The sequence below is a fragment of the Grampus griseus genome (genome assembly GCF_964374135.1).
Source record: "Grampus griseus genome assembly, chromosome: 13".
Classification (NCBI taxonomy): domain Eukaryota; kingdom Metazoa; phylum Chordata; class Mammalia; order Artiodactyla; family Delphinidae; genus Grampus; species Grampus griseus.
In genome coordinates, this window is record NC_139007.1 from 11264230 (window position 1) to 11287328 (window position 23099).

A 23099-nucleotide genomic window follows, 5' to 3' on the forward strand; every position below is an offset into this window, starting at 1 on the left:
GAAATAACGGATATCAAAAATAAACATGGTGCTGTGGAAAACCAAACAAGAATTTTCCTGAATCCTATTAATAGTACATTTGTCCTCTTGATTCATTACTCTCTTCCAAGAAGCCATGTAGTTTCATCCCATTACACGGAGAAAAGAAAAACATGAATGAACTTCCTGGTACATTATTTTGATAAATGATGTGATAGGGCAAGTGTGTCTGTTTGTTTTTTCATGTTTCAGAAAATATCTTTAACTACAAAAATACCCTCGGCACATTTGTCACCTCTGGGGGCGTGGCAATTCTCGTCAATGCTTACCAACAGCAAACAGTTCCACGCCCTCATCCTTGAGTTTTTTTGAAGGTGCCTCAACGTCATCTTGTGATTTTCCGTCAGTGATGAGAACGCCGATTTTTCGAGCTCGAGGCCTCATGCCAGCTTGGGTCTTGAAGCTCTGCTGGCGAATGAAATTCAAAGCCATGCCTAGTGGGATTGTTAAAAGAGAATCAGTCACATCATTTTTCAGCCACAAGCTTTGACCGAAAGCGAGAGCTGACAGCTCGCTGGAGCATCTGACTCACCTGTGAGGGTATTGCCTCCTTTGTAAGGTAGGTTTGCCACAGCCTGCAACAAGCTCTTCTTGTCTTTGTGAGCATTTAACTGCCACTCTGTTCTGGGGTCCCCGCTATACTGAGCAAGGGCTAAAAGGACACCATTGGCGTTAGCATGTATAAAAGAGCATGATGGAGACGTCTAAATGCCTTCAATGTTGTCACACCTACCAATCTGTACTCTTTTGGGGCCAATCTCAAAGACTTCCACGATACGGGAGATGAAGCTCCTCACGGTTCTAAAATTCGCCCGGCCGATGCTCCACGACCCATCCACCAGCAGCACGATGTCTGCTTCAGCCCTGGTGAGACACTCCATCCCTGACACAGCAATCGTGAGACAGCACAGAGTAAGGAGCACATTCTTCGTCGGGTTACTTCCTAGCCACGCCTCTGCCACCCCCTGGGGGCTCAGTGTCGCCTAACTGCCTCAGTTCTGTGGCTCAGCGATGTAATTTGGAGTTGAAGGCTTTGAAAACATGTCCATATGATTTATTAACCTCAAATAAGAGTCACAGGAACCGTCCATCCCTCCAGTAATTATTTCAGTGGAAAATCTTTCCTTCATCTTTGGCTATATTTCTAGCCGCAATCATAGAACACGGAGGATTAAACCGTCATCGTAAATTTGAATGAGCTCACAAACCCAAAAGGTAAAATATATAAGTGGGAATGTAGAGCCACCTAACGATAAGACAATAATAATTTTAATAAAACTTTTAATGTGATCTAGATTGGATGTTGCATTTTTCTAAATATTCAACGGTCATTAGCGGACAAGTATGAGATGAACTGTTAAAACGTGTAAGCTAGAAAAAGTTTCAGTGAGCCAATAATATCTTTTAAATTAATTAAAGCCCCCAGTATTACATATATTATGAAGGATTAGGCATATAACTCTTAAAATTAGAACTTTTTGAAGTAAAGATATAGTGTTTAAAAGTCTGATAGCTATTATTTAGTTTTTAATTATTTAACTGAATCATCTACTCTGTATAACAATCAGGTAGATACAGCTGGTGAGGTCTGCACATTTAAAAAGTCAAGAGAGAAGGAAGACAATCTAGAAGAAAGATACAAACAAGTATACAGATTGAGAGCTACAGACACCACAGGCACAAACACTGATACAAAGCTAGGGTGCTTTGGAAAGAGAGAATTATCCCAATATCCTCAGTGCACAAGCTACAAAATAAAAATATAAGTCAGTTAATTAACATCATCATACGAGAAGCAATTGAACATTAATGCAAAACAGCAAAAGTTGACCCTTTCACTTCTTTTATCCACATCCATGTTTTCAAACGCTTTCTTTTCTAGGAGCTTACGTTACCAGCTACAAATGTTTCAACTTCTTGCCATGTTAGCATCTGATCTTTATATTACAAAACAACAACAACAACAAAAAACTCGCTGAGAAAGATTCAGTGATGCCCATCACAGTCCAAAGGCGTCACTGCAGATTGGACGCTCCATCCGGAATTAGGATTCCCAAGTACTAGTCCAAGTACCTAAGGCTTTACAAGTCTGCTCCTGACCTGCCAAGACCTACTCTTTGTCAGCAAATGATTAAAATATTTAGAAGCAAACTCTACCCACCACCCTCACCTAGAAGAATGTTCAAAACTAGCTTCATGCGTATCAAAGTTGTGGTCGTGGCAGGAGCAGAAAAGTATGAGGGCTTTATGTTACCATTTTGCTTCCCAAGTCTTAGTTGCCCACCTATTTACGGAACAAGGTGCTGCTTGCTCAGCCCAGATAAATCATTTTTACGATGACTTTAACAAAATAAAACTGCATTTTAATTATTAGAAAGAGATTAAAGATAATGTATATTAAAGGTTAAAGGTAATGTCTATTATCATTGTAAAATCTCAACTTTAAATAATACAGTACTATGTAACTAACGCAACACTAACAAGAAAGCCTTAAAAAATGTCGGCGAAAGTGTGCTTAGCTGTATCTTTGAAGAATGTTTTAAGTATATGTTACTGAAATAAATTTTAGTGTAAAATTTAATAGTAAATTTTCATGGTATGAGTCACCTAACAATTCATATTTGAAAAAAAGTTGCAAAATACTGACTTTTCCTAGGGGAATGTAACTCAATTTCTTACCAGAGGATAAAACTGGCATTACAGTTGTGTCAGAGAGAGTTGTCATTTCTTGTCCAACAAGTGGTGAACTTTCTCCTCCATCAAACATTCCAAAAACATTTACTTTATAGGTGGTACCTGCCCTGAAATGTTAAAATATATAGTCTGTATGCATAATAACCTCAAGTGGTAGCATTTTTTTTTTGCTTTGTTATAAACATTCAACTTGACTTACAAACTTTCATTCAGAGGAACTTATAATACATAACATTGCAGAAGAAGGAAACTAATTTCCATCACATTCTAGTTTAAGCCCACACTATGAGGTATCAAGGGGAACTAGCCCGCCAGCACTCTAGAGAATACTAGGGGTTCACGGCGCCAAGTTCCACCTTGCCTTTCCATTAGGTGTAGAATCCCCACCTTCCCACTGAGCCACTCAGGGAAGGATCGGGCTTTCACTCTTATTGCTTCTAAGTGATGGGCTTTAAGAAGACAATTTAAATGTTGTACTTGCAAGGGAACATAAAGCACCTAGCACAGTGCCTGGCACGCAGGAGGCTCAATAAATTTCATCCCCCCTATTCCGATAAAAGTCAATATCAAGCATTTATACAGATTCCAATACTGTTGAATGAATCGTTGAAACAAACCAACTTTCCACCAGGCAATGCACAGCAGCCTGTTCTTTTTACTGTGAAGAATGCTGCTGTTCCAACTCAAACCTCCTTCTTTCCCACCACACAGCCTGCAGCAAAAGCTTGCACCCGCCCCCATTCCCCAATCCTCCCAGCTGAGCCCAAGAGCAAAGGCCTGCCCCCTGACTCCTGCAGCCCACCCTGGGAGACGATGCACACTCGCATCTCAGTGTCAGTCACCTGGGCCTTTCCGGAAGGCATGGGGACTCCTACGTTCCCATAAGGCTGGCTGGTGATAAACTGCTTTTGGTGAAATCGTGCAATGTGGGTGTTAATTTTTAAAAAGCAGGGTGTTACTGAAGAAACACCATCCCTGATCACTTAATAACAAAAGTCATTAAAAGAGTACAACTGCTCAGGCCTAAATTTGAGTCTCTGAACCCTAACCTCAACTTCAGCAGCACCAAGAGTGAGAAAGCAACTTTGGCTGATTTTAAATACTCTGCCGGCAACCAGACACATACGTGATCATGTGTGGAACGCACAATCTGTTAACAACAATGGAATAGAGTTCATTCCTACCTAAGTTCCTCCAAAACAACTGTGTTGTCATATGGTCCAACCACTAACTCCCCCAGTCTTCTGTCGTCTCCCGTGGGGTGAAATGTGACCTTGTAACCCTTGACCTCCCCAGGTGCAGGCTCCCAAGTCACCCGGAAGCTTGACATGGTTGGGTCAGATGTTTTGAGGTTTCTGGGTGATTTAAATCGAGAAGCTGTAAAGATAACAGATGTTAAAATATTATCCATAAGCCTAGGCTTTGGGGTTTTTTTTTAGCCCCTACAATAATAAGTTGAATTCAAAATATCTAAGTGATATACATGGCAATCATCACAAACAAAATACTTCAAAATATACATTTATAAAAAGGATTAAGTCAGAAAGCACAAGCTATAATATCCAATAAAAATCAGAATAATAGAGTGCTACCCAAGTGGAAGTATAAATACTACTCACAATTCAGAAGATTAGATTAGCATTAGAACATTAATATGTAGAATCATTTTACCAGGAACTAGATTGGTAAAAATCATATGCTAATTAGGCAACCTACCTAACTATTATAGTATAATTTATTACAGACTGCATTTTAGACATTTACAAATGAAGTAGATATATTAAAATCTCCCTTTAAAATATTACACACTTTCCCCAAAAAATTATTATGGTTTTATACCTGTTGTTCCTGAACCTTGCCTAAGCTTTCCTTCTCCTGTCTTGTAAACTGGGAGAACTGTGATGTCATACGTGGTCTGGGGCTGAAGTCGCTTTAACATTGTTGAGGTGACAGTGGGTGACACCTTGGCAACCATCTGTCTCCCGCCCACACGGGGGCGATACACAACACGGTAGTTGACAACTTTCCCAGGTGCTGGTTTCCAGGTAACTCTCATTGTGTTTTCTGTTTCTTCATCCACTTTCAAGGTTTTCGAATCATCGGATACTGTGAGATGAAAGGAAGATTACAATGTATGCTCTGCTGAAAGAAAACGTTTATGTCCACCTCCCCATTTATGTGACAAAACGCTATGTGTGGTTTCTTAAATACATACACTATTCCTTTACTTAGCATTGTGAGCTCTCCTAAGTTCAAGAGGGCTTGTGAGCCTAATCTCAGTGAGGTCACAGTGAGATGTTTTCTCTTCAACTGGCTAATAACTAAAAAATGGGAATTCATATTGCAAGGATTTCATATTTGCAAGGATTTCATATTTGCATTCCAGAGACTTTAGTAAAGAAAACATCCATTTCTGGAGATGAGCTTTTAGAATTTTTATTATATTTCCATCTGTAAAGAATTCCTGTAGAAATTACAGTGTGCAGAATTCTAAAAATCATGAATACAGGGTCAGAAACATTCCTTGAATCTTTTCAGAAGAAAGAACAATTCATAAATGACTAGCCATGGCGACTGCAGTTAACACCATCCTTTGTGACTGCCATGAACATGTAAGACTATCAGCGCAAAGGAACAGGAAACTGACACATAAAAATATCTCAGGGGGGGCTTCCTTGGTGGCACAGTGGTTGAGAGTCCTCCTGCCAATGCAGGGGACACGGGTTCGTGCCCCGGTCCGGGAAGATCTCACACGCCGCGGAGCGGCTGGGCCCGTGAGCCATGGCCGCTGAGCCTGTGCGTCCGGAGCCTGTGCTCCGCAACGGGAGAGGCCACAGCAGTGAAAGCCCCGCGTACCGCAAAATAAAAAAAAAAAAGAAACGGCACTACAAATAATGCATATGACAGAATTATTCAAAAGGGACCTTAAAACAGCTATTATAACTATATTCCATATGCTAATGATGGTAGAAGAAATGTTAAGCAAGTTAAGTAAATACATAGAACAAATAAGAAAGACTCAAACCGAACTTCTAGAGGTGAAAAATACAATGTCTAAGATGAAACATGCACAGGGTGGTATTAAGAGCAGATTAGAAATTGCAGGAAAAAAATTAGCGAACTTGATGACATGATAATAGAAACTATCTAAAATGAAACACAAGGGACCTCCCTGGTGGTGCAGTGGATAAGACTCCGTGCTCCCAATGCAGGGGGCCTGGCTTTGATCCCTGGTCAGGAAACTAGATCCCACATGCATGCCGCAACTAAGAGTTCATGTGCCACATCTAAGGAGCCCACGTGCTGCAACTAAGACCTGGTGCAACCAAATAAATAAATTAAATAAATAAATATTTTTTAAATAAATAAATAAAAATAAAATGAAACACAAGAAAAGAGAAAAGATTGACAAACTGAACAGCACAGCAGTGAGCTTTGTGATAACTTCAAGCAGACGAGTACATGTAGAACCAGAGTATCGGAAGAAAGTGGGGGGCAATAAATAAAATATTTGAAGAAATAATGGCCTGAATATTTTCAAATTTTATAAAACTATAAACCCACAGATAAAACAATTTCAATGAACCCGAAGCACAAGAAACATGAAAAAACTACACCAAGGCACATCATAAGCAAATTACTTAAAATCAGTATAAAAAGAAAATCTTGACAGCAGCCATATAAGCAAAAGATATGTTGTTATGTACAGAGGGCAAAGGTAAGAATGACAAAATAGGTAAAGAAATTCAATATATGGTTATAAATTAGTTTTCTGAAAGATGCAAGTATAATTTCAACTAAGAGTATATTGGTTGCAATTTTTTAATTTTAGGGTTTAAAGAAAGTAAGAGAGGGAGGGTGGGAGGGAGGGAGACGCAAGAGGGAAGAGATATGGGAACATATGTATATGTATAACTGATTCACTTTGTTATAAAGCAGAAACTAACACACCATTGTAAAGCAATTATACCCCAATAAAGATGTTAAAAAAAAAAAAGAAAGAAAGAGAATTCTCAGCCAATTCCATTACTTTCTGGAAATATTAAAATTTATTTAGTTAATCCTCAATTCTTTATTACTATTCTCCAGGTAAGTGAACTATTAAAAGAAAAAATATATATTTTCAAACAAAAAATGTAACGACCTTACATAGGATTTTGGAAAGAGTATGGGAAAGAATAGTACACAGAACAATCTATTTGTTACAAATGTTGAATAAATCAATGTGTGTCTAACACTTTTCTAGAAAGAGTTCTGCTAAAATATGTTTTCTGACCTCTTGTTTCCATCTCTTCAACTTTTGTTCAGTGGAAAAGGACATCTCTCCCCTACACAAATTTCTCAAACCAATTTCATACAACTCAGAATTGAGAAAAATGGACATTTAAATCTTATAAGTATTGATCTAAAAAGAAACCTATGTCCCCAAAAGAGTGGGATCCCAAACTTTAAAATATTCCCAAATTGAAATATGTTAATAACAGTCAAATATTGTACTTCATACCTTGAAATGCTTCAAGGATCTCAACTGTATTCCTGATTTTTAATTGATTCTTTAAAATAGAGGAATTGAAGCTAAATAAAGTCCAATATATCTCATCTTAGCTTTAATGGGAAACTTTGGATTTTAAGGAGGGAAAAAAAATCCTTGTTGGCTTCCCATAAGGAAAAAGCAAGATTTTTCACTCCATTCATAGGTATGCCACATGCCATAAAAAGCTGTTAATACTCCCACTCTAAGTTCTTTTCATGTTTTAGCAACTCGCACAAGATGCTTTCCAACACCCACTGTACCTCTGCTAAACCAGCTGCCATAATTGGAGGGCCGGTAGAAAGTTTCCCATCTGCTGGCTTTCTAGCCACAATTCATGGTTTTCATTGTATCAACAGTCTGCATACCATGCCTCTGAGTGTCAGGTGAAAACAGAAAATATTTCCTGAAAATATTTCCAAAATGTCTCCTTGGAAGTTTATAAGAAACTCTAAGAGCATGACCCAGTGACTCGACCCAGTTATCCGCACCATTTAGGACTCATCCACCACCTGAATATGCGACGCCTGACTCAGATTTCTCAAAGTACTTTCTAAACTACCTCACTTTCCACAAAGAGAGCAAAGCAAAACACAACAACAAAATGGTAGAAGAACAAAGAAAGGTTCCTGTCTTCCATCTTACTTGCCTAGCTGTTTGAGCAGCTGGCATACCCTCTAGAAAATGTACTTTCATTGCTGCCTAGTATGCTCATAGTTAGAAAGAGGCTTTTCTGTTCACTCACCTCTAAATCAATCAATTAGCCAAGAAATAGTGAAAATTTCTTAGATGCTCAGCTTCTTAGAGATGAAAATTTATCTAGGATTTCTGCTAACATACTTGCTTTGGACAAAAACATATCCTTGGGGAGATTTTAAATCCCAAATAAATATCTGAAGATTCAATCTTTTCACAAGAAGAAATGATGGAGGAGAATCTTTGGGAAAAGTTTCCCTCTAAATATATAAATTTTGATAATTTCTCAGCCACGTGAATTGTATCTTCACTCCTACAAATAAATTTAGCTAGATGTGTCATATGTGGCCTAAGTTTACAACATGGCTTCTCTTTACAACAAGTGAATATTTACCAGAAATAGAGATGAATTTGGGCCAGCTTCTTAAACTATATCAGCCAATATATTCAGACACAAGATTTCAATCACTACCATGGAAACCAGTCATGTGACTATCCGAGAAATGTGCCCTTTCCTGTATTTAAATCTCCTATCAGGAGTTTGATTTTTTTAATCCAGTTAATTTTGACACAGATTTAAGCTTAGACATATCCAACTGAGTTTGCCAGTGATTTAAAAAAAAAAAAAAAAAGATGAATTCCTCAGAGAACTCAGACCAAAAGACTTTCATTTAAGGACAACCTAAAATCCGGATACAGGACTTCATTGAAATTGCTCATGGTGTTTCCCTCTCTCCTCCTTTGGCAGAAAAACCACCCCTTTCCTCCAATTCTTTCTAATAAAAGGAAATGCAAGAGTGCCCCAATCTTTCCCCTTTTCCTAAAATCCTCCCAAGCAATAGGAATAAACTTTTCTCCTATACATACTTAGAAATGCCCATCCTTAACAAATTACTTTTTAGGAAGGACAATTGAGAAATACCGACATGCCTCTCACTAGTCACCTGATAATAAATGATGAGAGGGTGATTCAGAATTTTTCACAAGCAAGAATATTAATGAGATTAAGGTCAATTTTAGCCTCCAGAAACCTGAGTAGACTTGATTTAGCCTCCCTAGGATTAGTCTTGGATGTATCATATCGTATCATATTGAGACAATCCTAGTCTCAGTAGCCACGTCATTCATCAACCTTCTCGAAGTAGCCAGGCACTATGCTTGGTGCTTTGCCCACTGTTATTTCATTTAATCCTCAAGACAATCTGAGGCTGCATTCTACACATTAGGAAACGGAGGCTCAAGGAAGGTTCCAGAACTTGCCCAAGGTAATATAGTTATAAATGTGCCTGAATTTTCTTTGTCTCCATAGCTTCTGATCTTTATACTAGCCGAGCTTCTTTTTTCCATGAGAAAAAAAAAAGAGAGAGAGAGAGACTGAGAGAGAGAGACAAACACAGTTCACCTTTGAACAATGAAGGTTTGAACTTCGAGGGTCCACTTATACATGGATTTTTTTCACTAGCAAATGCTACAGGACTACATGATCTGAGGTTGGCTTTTTCCTGAGATGCAGAGGAAGCTCCGATAAGCAGAGCTGACTATAAACTGTACTCAGATTAACACTCACATTGTTCAAGGGTCAACTGTGTAGGTAGTTGGAAGGGATTCAATATTTCAGACTTTGATATAATTTTAGATACAAAACAAACCTGAATTTAAACCACATTCATTAAAGGTCCTAATTTTTGAGTCCCCATTTGTCATATAAGGAAAAACTGCAAGCAGTTATGATGAGCTGATAGCTATTAGGTAGCACCAACACACTCAAACCCCCTCGGACTGTTACCTACATTCAGTTGTGGCTTCTCCACTCAAAGGTTCTCCTTCTCCGCTACTGTAAATTGCAAATACTGAAACTCTGTATTTGGTCTCTGGCTGCAGATTTTCTATGATAGTATGAATTGCATCTCCAGGAAGACTCTTCTCTCCAGCCTCAATATCATCATACATCGATTTCCAAGAGACCCTGTAACCGCGAACCATTCCTGGAGCAGACGTCCAGTAAGCGCCAATCGATGTGTCGGTGATATCTTTAGTAATCAAATGCTGAGGTGAACCACGCTCTAGAATAGAAATGAAAGGGGGATCATTTTTTAATGTCTACTATACATGTAAATACTCCTTCATCCTAGTAGACATCCTGATTTGCTGGAGTCAATTTGTCTAAAGTTGCCCATTTCTTCCTTCTAAGCTGTCTGTCCTATTCTGTCAGTGGAACAGAAGATGGGATTAAACTTTAGAATTATACCTGATTCCTGCCTATCACCCTGGCCCCCATATGTCCAATCAGACTGAAATGTCCTTCAGGACAAGAATGGCATCGAAATATGAAGAAGTACGTGCCTAAAAAACAATTCCAAAGGGAAAAAAAGCATCTAAATCCCCAAATTTTACAGTTCATTTCTCCTTATTGTGCACAAAGATCTTTACTTCTTCACCATCATTTTTTTCTCTTATCTTATTTAAATAAGCTCAGTTTCAACATACCACTTCCAGTAACTCCAACAATCTCATATCACTTGCAAATCTTAACTCCAACAATTTTTTGGGGGGGAAACTCTATTCACAAAGCTAAAAGAGCAGAAATGCAAAATTTTAATTATAGCTTAACCCTAAGGAAACTAAAAACCACCAATTCTTCTGGAAAATCTAAAAGCAATTAGTCATCAAAATAAAACACACCACTTGTTCTAGCCGATCGAAAATGCTTGCTGCTAAATTTTGGCTCTCTCATTTAAAAAAAAAAGTACAACCCAAACGGAAAAATACAGCAACCTGGACTTAATAGGAGACACAGATGTCTACCAATAAAACCCTAACTTTCCATAATTTAAATGTACGATAAATATACAGGTCACTTTATATTGGCTACCTTTACTAGGGTTTATGCCACAGTATGACATAAATATAAAACTATCTGCTTCTACAGCATACATTTTACCAGTAATTGTTGTGTATTCAAGAAAATGATATATAATGCTGCTACAAGAATGTTGAAGACTGTTATTTTGCTTGAATCAGAGTAAAAATGAATATCTTTAAAATACTCATAATTATTTAAATTTCAGTACATAAAGATAACAGTAAATGAAAAAGAAATCTTAGTGGACAAAAAACTATCATATATGGTAGATTACAGAGGGAAAAATAAATAAAATGGGAGCTGGGCATCCTACCAGACCCCAAGATGAAATGGAAAATTCTAACTCCATTATAAATAACTTCAACTGCTGACAGGACATCTCATCTCTGGAGGGAAATTAGTTACATATTTCACTGCAACCTAGAGTATTTATTTTCAAGAACATACTGACTTATTTCCCCCAGTACTTGAGGTTAATCTTCATTTGAAGGTCTTCTTTAATTGTATTTGCTACTTAAATGGTCACACATCTTTACATCTTCTCTATTTACAGGAACATAAACAAACTGTTTCTTTGGTTGTGTTGGGTTGGGTTTGGTTTGACTTGGTTGTTGGGTTTGTTTTTTTGCGTTTTACTTTGTTTTGATCATCGATAGCGCAACTACTGGTCTCTAAGTTCTAAATCTGCAGCATGTTTCCTCTGCTTGATATACACTACATCCTTTTTTCATATGTGCCTCTTCACTTAAATTTCCTAAGTTGCAGTTAGCAACAACTGTGGTGAAATAATACTTGAAAGTACTTGAAAGTGATTCTGAAACTAAGTGAGCTAACGAGCTGCATTAATAACATTCCCGAAAAGTATAAGACAAAGTTAGCTTAGAACATGGGAATTATCTTCCAAATTAACACTGCAGTAATTTACAAACAATAATTTTAGTTTCTAGTTTTCCCAAAGGTTATGCTTCTCAGCCTGTTTTTCTCCCTACTTTCTATAGCACCGAATTTGTGACATTGTTTATTTCCATGGCAACACGACATCAATCTCACAAACACAGGCTAATGATTTCACTGTGAGAAAAATAATAGGAAGGGAACTGTGGTTGAAGCAAAAATACATTCACAAAGATACTTCTGGGCTACAAACAAAAGAAGCCTAGCTCACGAGACATGTATTCCCATGGATTTTAATCAACTATGTTAACACTCTCAAGACCTGGAAAGCTAGAACAAAATATTAGTAAAACTGCAGTAAAGGCCTTTGCAAGGTTTGTCAACGTCCTGGAAAGAATCTGTAAAACCACTTTTTAAGATTCAAATAAAATATGAGCTGAAAAATATTCCTGAGTTCCAGTTAATGGCATGACAACACTAATTCAAGTGAACACTAAGTAAATTCTCAGTTACAGAAAAACATCCTCAGAAAATTATAGTTTCTGCCTCGCGCATAAAGGCATTACTGGCAGGCACTGGTACTGCAACACTGCATGTTCATGACAAAGAAATATGGAACCCAAAGAAAGAAAAAAAACACCTCAAATCAGAAGCCAAGATTGAACAGATAAACTGCTTCAATGGGTTTCTTGTTATGTCAGTCAATTTGATAAAAATAATCCTAAATATTAAGTTTATACTGTTGTCAAATGCATTGAAAAACAGTTTTGCTCCAAAAAGCAGGGGAGTTGGGTTTTCCAGCTGTTGCACTACACCCAAAAATCTTGAGAATAGGATGTACTCGTGACAAGTCTATTTTATCAGACCTATAACCCTTGAAGTTTTAAAAAATGGAAACTTGGCTTGGCCAAATATTAACTTACAAGAAAAGCAGCAGTTGAATTCACCCTGTGATATGACTGGCAGGCTGCCAAGTGGCCAAGCTGGTCTGGGGACCTGGTGAGCAGGCCGTCACCTCCTGGGGCCCTGGGACCCTCAGCAACACAATAATTGGACTGGACCTGATCAGATACACAGAATCACCCAGACAGCTAAAGGCTCGGCCATGCCCAGGTCGATTAAATTGGAGTACCTGGAGATGTGCCTGAGCTCTGATGCTTTCCAAAAATCCTTTCAATCTCCTCTGTGATCCTAATTCCTCCACGATCCTCTACCCTTTTCTCATTTGGGGGCTTTTATTTGGAAGTTGTTTGGTCAGTGTGGGAAGGAACCCTCACACTCGCTCTCACTCTGAAATGAGAGACAGGTGTGGTGAAATAAAGGCCGGTGTGATTAAAGCAAAGCTGGTCAAAATTGGCAGACACAGGGACGCTGTGTGGGACGGCGGGATGGTGTCTATATCGCATGGGTCTATGGCCACACACAAGTCACTCTTTAGGTAGTGGCACGTGCCCAAGGCTGACCCTCGGAGAACGGAGAAGTCGACTGAAGCCTCTCATCACACCCTTTCCATCCCATAACATGAGTGGGATGTTCACCGCTGTCTCCTCCCCTCTATCCTGCGTCAAAAGGCTCTCAATGCATGCTTCTTCTTCAAGCGTTGATCACATTTTCCTATGAATGAGGTTTGACCCAAGGGTTACCTAGCCAGGCATTTGCTTTTGGTTTAATATATTGAATTGGAGGTTTTGTCCTCAAACTATGGAACTTCGGACATCAGTAGCTACAGAAAGAGATTATTTGGCTTGGAGAGGGTTTGCGAGAGTCTCTTTTTAGTGTACCTGGGAAGGAAGAGGAAAGAGAGAGGAATAAGAAAGATGTAAGAAGACCAGTATATAGCCTCTGTCCAGCAAAGGTTACCATTCTTCAAAAGGGAAAGACATAGAAACAGTGGCAGTGAGCAGAAACCAACTCCAGGAGACCTTTTTGCCACTTTGTCTCCACGTTTCCCCAAACGTGGACCCACTTCTGCACCAGCAAAGGCTCCCCTGTTTTGAGTTCCTCTTCTCCCTTTGCCCCAAGACTTACAAATATATGTTTTATGATGTTTGGGTTTGTTCACGTTTTTTACCTAAGTGACATTGTTTTCAATAATTCAATCTCATGGTACTTGTTTTCTGCTGTTCTGAACCATATGCCTGCACTTTGCATATTACTTTTACCTCTGGGAATAGAATTTCCGGCAATCGTTTCAAACAAGTCATCTTCTGCAATGACGGCATTCCTTCATCTCTATTCCTTTGATTCCTTCTCAATAGTTCTCCTTTCTACTCTGTTCTGCCCAGTATAGTACCAGGATAGATGCAAGGAATAACAATGCTTTTCTGTCATAAATTTAAACAAACAAAATTCATCAGTTTTTGAAATTTTGATACTCAGTATTTCTGATCTGATTACAGAACATACTCACATATATTCAAAAGGCATCATTTCTGGTGCCTGCGTGCATGCATCTCTGTGCTGCTGAGACAAGTAATTAGACAGGTGCATTTCTCATGATCTGAACATCCACAAGGGGTTGATTCTACTTTTTCCACAGATGAGGCCAAAGAACTAAGGCCTCATTTAAGTAACTTTCCTACATTTCCTCAGCTCTTTTCCATTTGCTTTCTAAAAAGCAAATCGTCATCCAATTCAAATATAATTATACACAAATTAGCCAATGATGATAACTGAAATATTAATCATTATGAAATGAAACTCTATTTTCACCTTATAGATTGTTCCAGCCGGCTTTCATTGAGTTTCACATACCACTTTCAAAAATAGAAGTTAAATTGAAAATGCAATGTAAACCCTCTTCTGAATCAATTTGTCTTTTCCGTTAGAGCTCAGCTCAGAGTCATCCAACTTTCCACAGCAGAATACAGAAGACCTGCTCTGGATAACGTTCATGTGGAAACACACTTGATTTACAACCAATGACTTGGAGTCACCATTCCAAAGGACAAAGTTCACTATTGATCAGTGAACTTAATTACTTTAAGCAGCACATAGTTCTATAAAACCCCTAAACAATTAAATGGACCTTCAACCTCAAAGCCCGGGTGAGATTTCTTCCGTTAAGTGTCACCTCTCTGATGTAATATAGATTTTTCTCTGATAAGCCATTGATTTGCAGAAAAGAAAATATGAATTGCTGTTGGTGATTGTGCTAAAGTTCCCTGGAAACATCAGAGTTGTTATACCCAGAATGTATGATTTTTCAAATTATGAGACAGCAGTAAATCTAGGATAACATAGAGCCCTTATTTAGTCCATCTTGGAGGGGCCCCATGTCACTCAACATCTTGCAGAAGAATTCCTGTGATGTGCTAAAAACCTCCTTGTAACAGAACGTCAGCTTAGTTAGCTTGCTTTGATGTATAGGAAGCCATTCATGTGTAGGACACTGGAGAGTTGCTATGGCAACTGAAACAAAGGAAATTCTGAAAAAATCATCTTTTCCATAGCCAAAAAACACATTCAAAAATAAACGAACTATATTATTCCAAAACTGAAATTTTCATTCACTTGTGGTAAATCTCTGAATTAAAATGGGCATTATTCATTTCGAGGTTTATAAGGGCAGGTTTGCCTCTCTGTAAACACTAACAGTGACAACCAAAAGTTCTTTCAAGACTTAAAGTTCATTTACATGTACAGCATTGTTTTAGTAATTACATTAAACCCACTTTAACAACAACAGGAGAAAGAAACAATGTTAATCAAACCTAATAGTTTGTGCTCAGATCCCTCCGAAGTTTGGATCTGAAATGGTAATGAACTCTGCCTTTGTGATTCTGTTCCATACAGTACTGGGGCCAACCATGAACTTCCCCAACGCCAATGCTAATAAATCTCTCTTCCAGGGACAGGGGAATTTTCTGATCATTGGCGACATTTCAAGAAAGCACTAGGAAACAGATTCAAGTTAGGGATGGTTGTAGACCACACTAATTATTTTTTTTCATTCTTTTTTAATTGAATAGAATGCACTTCAGTCAATCTATACAGTTTTCAACCCACAGAATGCCCGTGCTGGCTGAGCCATGCCACTGGACGGAAGAAACATTCCTTCAAGGTCTGCTCTAACCACCTCCTCTCCCCAGAGAAAAACAGATTAGAAAAACAGCAACCCTCAAAAGCAGTTGCCTGGCTCTGTTTCTGGGCTTTCCATTCCCTGCATTTACCATCATATCCTATTCCTGTATATGGTATGTGGATTTGGCTAGGTTAATATAATAAAATGAAATAGAATAACCAGGGGCAAAAACCTTCTATTATTTTCACTTAGTCACAACTATGCTTTCACATATTCCTCAAGTTTACCACACATGGTGCAATGAGATAAATATGTTAATAAAATCAGGCTGGTAGCAATTTCTCTAATCCTTCACTACAGTAAAGAGCTTTGGTGTCAATGGAAAAAAATCTACTCTTACAATTTAGTTATGAATTAACTATATTTTTAAAGGGAACTTGCACATCATCTAGCTTTCCTCCTTCTCAGGGAATGGGAAGCAGTAATTTTTTAATTTATTTTACTACCTGTGCATCTCCCGTCGAGATTATTTCTGATCAGATACGTGTGTGTGCACACTCACACATGCATACAAGTTGTTAGATTTTCTATACCACATGCGCAAAGGCATAAAATTATAAACAGTTTAGCTATACACCTGGCCTAGAAAAATCATCACCCAGTAGTATATGTTTGCTGTTAAGTTAAAATGTGCATCTTACCTTCTAAAAATTGGTAATACGTTATTCTTAGTAAAGATGCCTTAATCTTTAGAATCAAGATTTTTGACTGAATATAAATATATTTTTAAAGTAAGAAATGCAGAATTTGAGCAGGTTAAAAGGTACAAGCAGAAGTAAAACTATTACATTATTTCTAAGATATCCTTTATAAGGGAGAAATGTTCGCAAATATAATCTCCAACTATTCTATAAAAATGAAAGCTCAAAAGTTGATCCTTAAAAAATCCTATGAATAATCTACGTTGAAAGCCTGTAGAAAGCACATGAGAAAGAGAACTTCAAAGGTCAAAAGAAAAGGACAATCTTCTCAGAAATTCTGAATGTTGCCCCAGATATGAAGATCACATGCTTTTGTTGTTTGGACTATGTCTCCGTAATTAAGGCAATTTCCATTCCTTTCATTATTTTCAAAACTTTAGAGTAACCAATCAATATCTTTGAAATACTTACAAAAGCTGTATTTTTAGATATCAGTTCTAAAGCGAATGTTGTTTCCCCTTGATGAATTTCATATACGTGGGGTATTTTATTTAGAGTTGCCAAAGCGTTTCACTTACATTCTCCCATTTGATCTCCACAGTAAGTCTGGGAGGAAGGGGGAACAGTGGCCATCCCCTCTTTATAGATGGGTAAACTGAGGCTCAGCAGGGTTAAGGGATTATTTCAAAGTCACATGGCAAGGTAGCCAAACCAGGACTCTTCTGATAATCGGTACTTTACACACTGATATTTAATCTTTCGTTTAAATCCTCTTCTAATAATAAATCTCACAGAGTAGTGGACTTAAACTCTTGATGACCATTAGAGATAGAATTTTGATTAGTCTGTTTTTGTCTGTCTGTTCTTATTTCTTGACTAAGTCTTGACGTTTTAATCAAAAGTGCCTCTTGTAGGCCTCGTCCCTGTCAATCATAACACATACAGTCCTCCAAGCTCCTGGATCCACTAAATTTGATGGACATTTTGCCTAATATCACTGTGATCTCACATTACAAAAGATACTTCGGATTTATTTTCTTCCTACAATTATTTTAAATAAGTCATAGAAAAGATGGTGATAACAAAAGGAAAGCTATACCTGATCTCCCATTTAGGCCCCCAACTATGGAACTGAGTCATCATTGTAACCATCCACAGATAATTCTTTCTAACACTACAATCTATTCTCATTGTGGTTGAGTTACATTTGTATCTTCTCTCACACAGGACTTACTTTGTGGTTGTGGTGGGTCAAATCTAAGCTGCCATTATAGTTCAAAAGAGCCTAAGAAATATGCAGGCCTCTGACAATGAACTCCAGAGAACCAAGGAAACAGCTCCGGTCTCCATGGCTCTTACTAAGTACTGCATTAACTTTGAACTTCTAACACTGAACTGAACTTTAGAGATCATTTAGAAAACAAATAAACAGTAACTTGGATTCTCACATTTTTCAAGCTATTATGAATGCTTACATGCATGGTGCATGAAAAGAGGCTGAGAGTCAAAAAAGGTTTCCGCCTGCTCCTGGGTGATGACAGCAGCTGTGTTACCTTGGGCAATCCAAACCCTCTTCCTCCGCAAATGTTTCCCAAGGCCCCTTCCCACCCAAGTGTCACACACCTATTCTCCATTTAACCAGCCCGTGGCACTGCAGACACATTTCTACGGCCTTACCATGCGCTCAGCTCCCCAATACACTTCTCCCCAACCAAATTTAATTGTTTCAGTAGCTTACATTCTACGTCTCTGAATAAGAGGCAGTTTTATGACGACTTATTTTTCAATACAAATTCCTTTTAAGAAAAAGGATCGCACACTCCCAGATTTCATTCTCTGAAAACATTTTAAGCTCCCTAAATGCGATCTCAAGCAAGCTCAGGGATTTCTATACAATATGACAGTAATTACCTTCAAGCGTTGCCCCTTCTCCAAAAAGAGCATCTCCAGCCCCGGACGCATACAAGGCTGTCACAGATAAGGCATACTGTGTCCCTTCGTTTAATCCTCTCAGGACAGTATTGGCTGTGTCTCCCTTCACAGTGACCTCTTGAGTCTCGCCTCCTGCCACGGGGGTGTATGTGACGAGATACCGTTTCACTTTTCCTGGTGCCCCAGTCCAAGATAATTTCATAGTTGATGTCGTAGGGTCAGAAACTCTTAAATCTCTTGGGTTCCCTCTAACTTCATTAAAAAATAACAACAACATTAAAACTGATTATTTAATAAAATGACTTAAAATACACTTTGTTGCTTTATATATATATGTATAAAATCAAATTTATATCCTAGGTGAGATTATGGCTATCGTAACTATTGACTAGCCAGCAGAGTTTAAGCATCTCTAAATTGGTCCCTATGTGTCAGTAGAAACAAAGCAAAAGCCATCTAACTCCTCTTCTGTATTTACACATTCTAAGGTCTTTCATGTTGGAATCTTTCATGTAAAAACTTCAATGTTTTCTCTAAAAGTGGAACAAAGCACTATAAAATGTATACGTGCTGATTAGTATCACAATGGAGATTTTAACTCTGCTAAGAAATTATCAATAAAAAGGTTTGTTAGCATAATGCTATGAACGTCTAAATGTGATGGCCATGAAATACACCAATGTGATAAAAATGATAAATGATAAAAATAATGCCGTCCCTAGAAAAAAATATATGAGAGGAAACAGCCCAAGCGAGGTCAAGTCTTGGATAAAACTCAAGGGCTGCCCATCTCTTTGCAACTATGTTTGGCTTTTCATGCCTTTCCTGGTAGAGTGGCCATGTGGTCTCTGAAGGGTCTCAAGGCACCCAAGTCTATGACTCTCCCCACCAGGCACACATCTCCAGCCACTTTAACTCCAGAAAATAGAAAGGTGAAGCATCATTGGGTCTTTTTCTGGTGCCTGGCACAAAGAGCCCTAGGTCCCCAACTGGAAAGAGGGAAAGAGAAGTGACTTCCCAGAGGGAAGAGAGGAGGAAGAAAGCAGGTGGAAAGAGAAAGTGTCTCTGTGGGAGAGGCTAATTAGCTAGGCTGCACCAGGAGGGAAGTAGTGACGCAGGCCCAGCTAGAACGTGACTGTCTGCACAAGGGCAATAAAGTCCACAAACTCAGATTCACCACGTATGAGCAACATGACTCTGAGCTATTATTTAGTTCCCTTGACCTCAATTTTTTTTGTAGAACTAGGATAAAAAAGTAACAACTTCATAGAGTCTATGCAGGGATTAAATGAGATAATATATGAAAAGCTCTTTGCACAGAACCTGATACAAATAGTTGCTTAATAACTTCATTATTGCTAATGTGTAGTTATTATTATTTTTTAAAAACTTTAAAGATAAGGAATAAAATGAAAATTAACAGTGTCTTAATTTTCCTCAATGAAACCACACATTAAATATTAATAATTTGCAACTAATATCAGAATCTATCCTAGGAGTCTAACCATTCCATTTAAATAAAAACATGTTAATATTCTTAAATCTTCCTGAAGAAACGATATGTAATCCCTCTCAATGGTACATAATGGTTTGATTTTTAATCCCTTCATCCTTCAGTTTATATTAGAATATTTAATAATATTATTTTAAAAGAATATTTGGACCATCTCATAGCATTCAGGCTCTTTTGACACCAATAAATGCTGTCATGAGTAAGTCAAACATTTGAGTAAGTCAAGTCTAATAGGACTACCATCGAAGATACTCAGATAATTGAGACAAAGTGTCTCATGGCTCACAGCATCTGCATAGTTGTCCAAAGCTGCTCCTACAGTCTAAGATTTCAGTTGTTACCAAATGATGAGCATATTTCCTCTACCTTCTTCAGTGGCTGCATTTCCAGTCAACGGAGAGCCAGATCCTGAGAAATATTCAGGAATTACAGATACTTCATATTTTGTGTCTGGAGTCAGGTTCTCCAGCGTTCTCCTCCTCTGATTGGCTGGGCTGGTAACCTCTTTGCTTTCTCCACCAGCAACTGGTCTGTAGATAATTCGATACCTCAAGACTCTCCCCGGAGCCTGAGTCCAGGTAATTTTAAAGCTATCTGTAGTCTCATCCGTCACCTTTAGGTTTCGAGGTGCTCCTTTTACTGAAATTTAAAAAATAATAAGTTGACTGATTTTATGTGAAAAATAAAACACTAGTTTTTGATCACTAAATTATAGCATTTCTCTCAGCAAATCCATGAGCAGTTTTTTGACAAACATCCTGGTTCCTGCATGCATTTAGCCAGATATTAACTAGATTCTGAAAGAGCAAACACTCCACGATACCCAGAAAGAAAAGAAGTACTGTCAACTTTTTAATCAAATAAAGAGGTATATAACAGTAAACTTTTAATATCATAAATACTCTATTAAATTGTAAATTAATGTTGACATAAAATTCAAAAATAAAAACAATCTGTTTCTTCAAACATAAGTAACAAGGCTTCCACCCTTACTAGATTTTCTCAGAAAAGTAGGAAGATAATACCTAACACCCAGGTCTACCACATTTACCCATGTGAACAAACTCTCTTATCCAATCAGTCCCACAATTCATTTTCTTATCTGCACAGTCATTTGCCTTGAGAATAATTAGACCATACATGTGTTACACCAAATACACTGTAGGCACCTAATGAATGCTAGTTGAATCTAAATCCCGAGGTTAAACTACAATGTAAGTAACATCCACACACTCAGTCTTAAATGAAATTTTCGTTAAGCCCACATGAGAACATCATTTGATTTTGTGGTTTAATGACCTTTTTGTTTAAGAAGCAAATTGTTCATATGGACAACACAGTCAGGAGAGATGACCTAAATCTACTGGGGTAAAACCACAGTGCAATAGATCTGCATGCACCTCACATACAATTAGAAGTTTATCTAAATGTCCAACACATCCATAGACCACTCCAGGGAAAAAGGAGTTGTGTATCTCAAGAAAAGAAAGAAATGGCAGGTGGCAGACTTACATCCATGATTCATTTCATATGGCAAGGAAAAAGACTAAATTAGTCAAAACAAAACTGATGGATTTGAATATTGGCTCTGAAATTTAATTAATGTGTAATTTTGAGTCTCAGATTACCCAACAGTAAAAATGTGACTATCTCTAGGGTTACTGAGGCAGTTAAATGAGACAAGCCATGGAAACAATTATCATTGTTTGGAAACAATTATCACATCAATTATCAGTACCTGACACATGGCAGAAGCTCAATAAGTGCTAGTCTAATAAAGGTATTGAATCAGACACTTCCTCATTGACAAAAGAAAATCTAAATCTCAGATTTCAGTACAGGCAGCAGAATTGGAAAGGTATTACCAAATTCTATTGTAGTAGCCCAATGACCAAAAACTAGAGTGTAAACGAATACAGTTGGCTCTATTCAAAACCCCTTTAGACTTCAATTTCTTCTTGAGGCATAGTTCCATCCCCATCCCAAAGTGCTGAAGAAAGAGGGCCAGGCTCATGAAGCCGCAGTGTGGGCATTACAGAGAAATCATCAGAAAGTCATAAATACCTAAGTGTGGACTGCTAGGTTATACTATCACAAAAATCATAAGACAAGAAGACATCTTAGGCCATTTAGTTTATCTACTAGCCTTCGGGCAGAAATATACCTAAATCATGCACAAAGAAAAATCAATCTTGTTTGAAAATTTTTTCGGAGAAAAGATTCTCTAGCTTTTATCAGCAAGTAGACCAACATATGCCCTCCCTGTCAGCCAGTACTTCTTTGTAACTAAAATTCCTCACGCTGCTGTTTCAGTCTCTTCTGTACCGAATAAAAATGGAGGAGAATGACTGATATCTCTTGTAATATTCACTGTATATATCAAGAGTAATTGTCTGGTGCTGGCCTGCTAACCAGGTTCATTAGAATCCTTTAAATGTCAAATGTTGACAAATGTATCAGAAAGTATTCAAATCTATCCAGTAAGGTGGACACATCTAAACAAATATTGCTTAAAATATCTGGTAAACTTTGTACACCCATGTTCTTAGCAGCATTATCCACAATAACTAAAGGGTGGAAACAACCCAAGTGTCCACCGATGTTGGTATATACATACAACGGAATATCATTCAGCCATAGAAGAAAGAACATTCTGACGCATGCTACAAACACTGACGAAGCCTGAGGACCCTAGGCTAAGTGAAATAAATCAGTCACCAAAGGACAAATACTGTATGATTCCACTCACATGGAAACCTAGAGTCATCAAATTCATAGAAACGGAAAGCAGAATGTTTGTTGCCATGGTCGGGGGGACAGAGGGTAGCAGGAATGGAGAGTTATTGTTTAACAGGTAGAGAGTTTCAGTTTTGCAAGATGAAAAAGTTCTGGAGATGAATGTGGTGATGTTAGCACAACCATTGAATGTATTAATTGTCACTGAAATGTACACTTGAAATGGTTAAAACGGTCAAGTTTATGTTTTACGTATATACATGTATATTTTACCACAATTTTAAAAAAGAAAAAAAATTTGGTAATATATATTCGCCATCAGAAGTCTGGTAGTTTCAGAAGTATCTGAACACGACACTGTTGGTACATGGGACAGAAAATGCTAGATAAGCAGTATTTCCAGAGTTAGTTCCATAATTATTAACAGTTCCTCTATGTCTCAACCTCAAATTCATCACAATAAATCTAGGGTCTTT

The 23099-nt window shown here is 37.9% G+C and overlaps 1 protein-coding gene across 4 annotated transcripts in view; it reads right to left on the reverse strand.

The window, feature by feature from the left end:
* COL12A1 (collagen type XII alpha 1 chain) overlaps positions 1 to 23099 on the reverse strand; it is a 114575-nt gene that overhangs the window by 69767 nt on the left and 21709 nt on the right. For 3 of the 4 annotated variants that reach the window (XM_082668650.1, XM_082668649.1, XM_082668651.1), the window contains exons 12-20: positions 20254 to 20526; positions 18354 to 18626; positions 9751 to 10023; positions 4573 to 4839; positions 3918 to 4110; positions 2719 to 2840; positions 773 to 922; positions 572 to 691; positions 309 to 473 (exon numbers count right to left, since the gene is read on the reverse strand). In XM_082668650.1, the coding sequence (XP_082524776.1) occupies positions 309 to 473; positions 572 to 691; positions 773 to 922; positions 2719 to 2840; positions 3918 to 4110; positions 4573 to 4839; positions 9751 to 10023; positions 18354 to 18626; positions 20254 to 20526 (1836 nt within the window). The remainder of the gene's footprint in view (positions 1 to 308; positions 474 to 571; positions 692 to 772; positions 923 to 2718; positions 2841 to 3917; positions 4111 to 4572; positions 4840 to 9750; positions 10024 to 18353; positions 18627 to 20253; positions 20527 to 23099) is intronic. The other variant, XM_082668652.1, reaches the window with a different exon arrangement.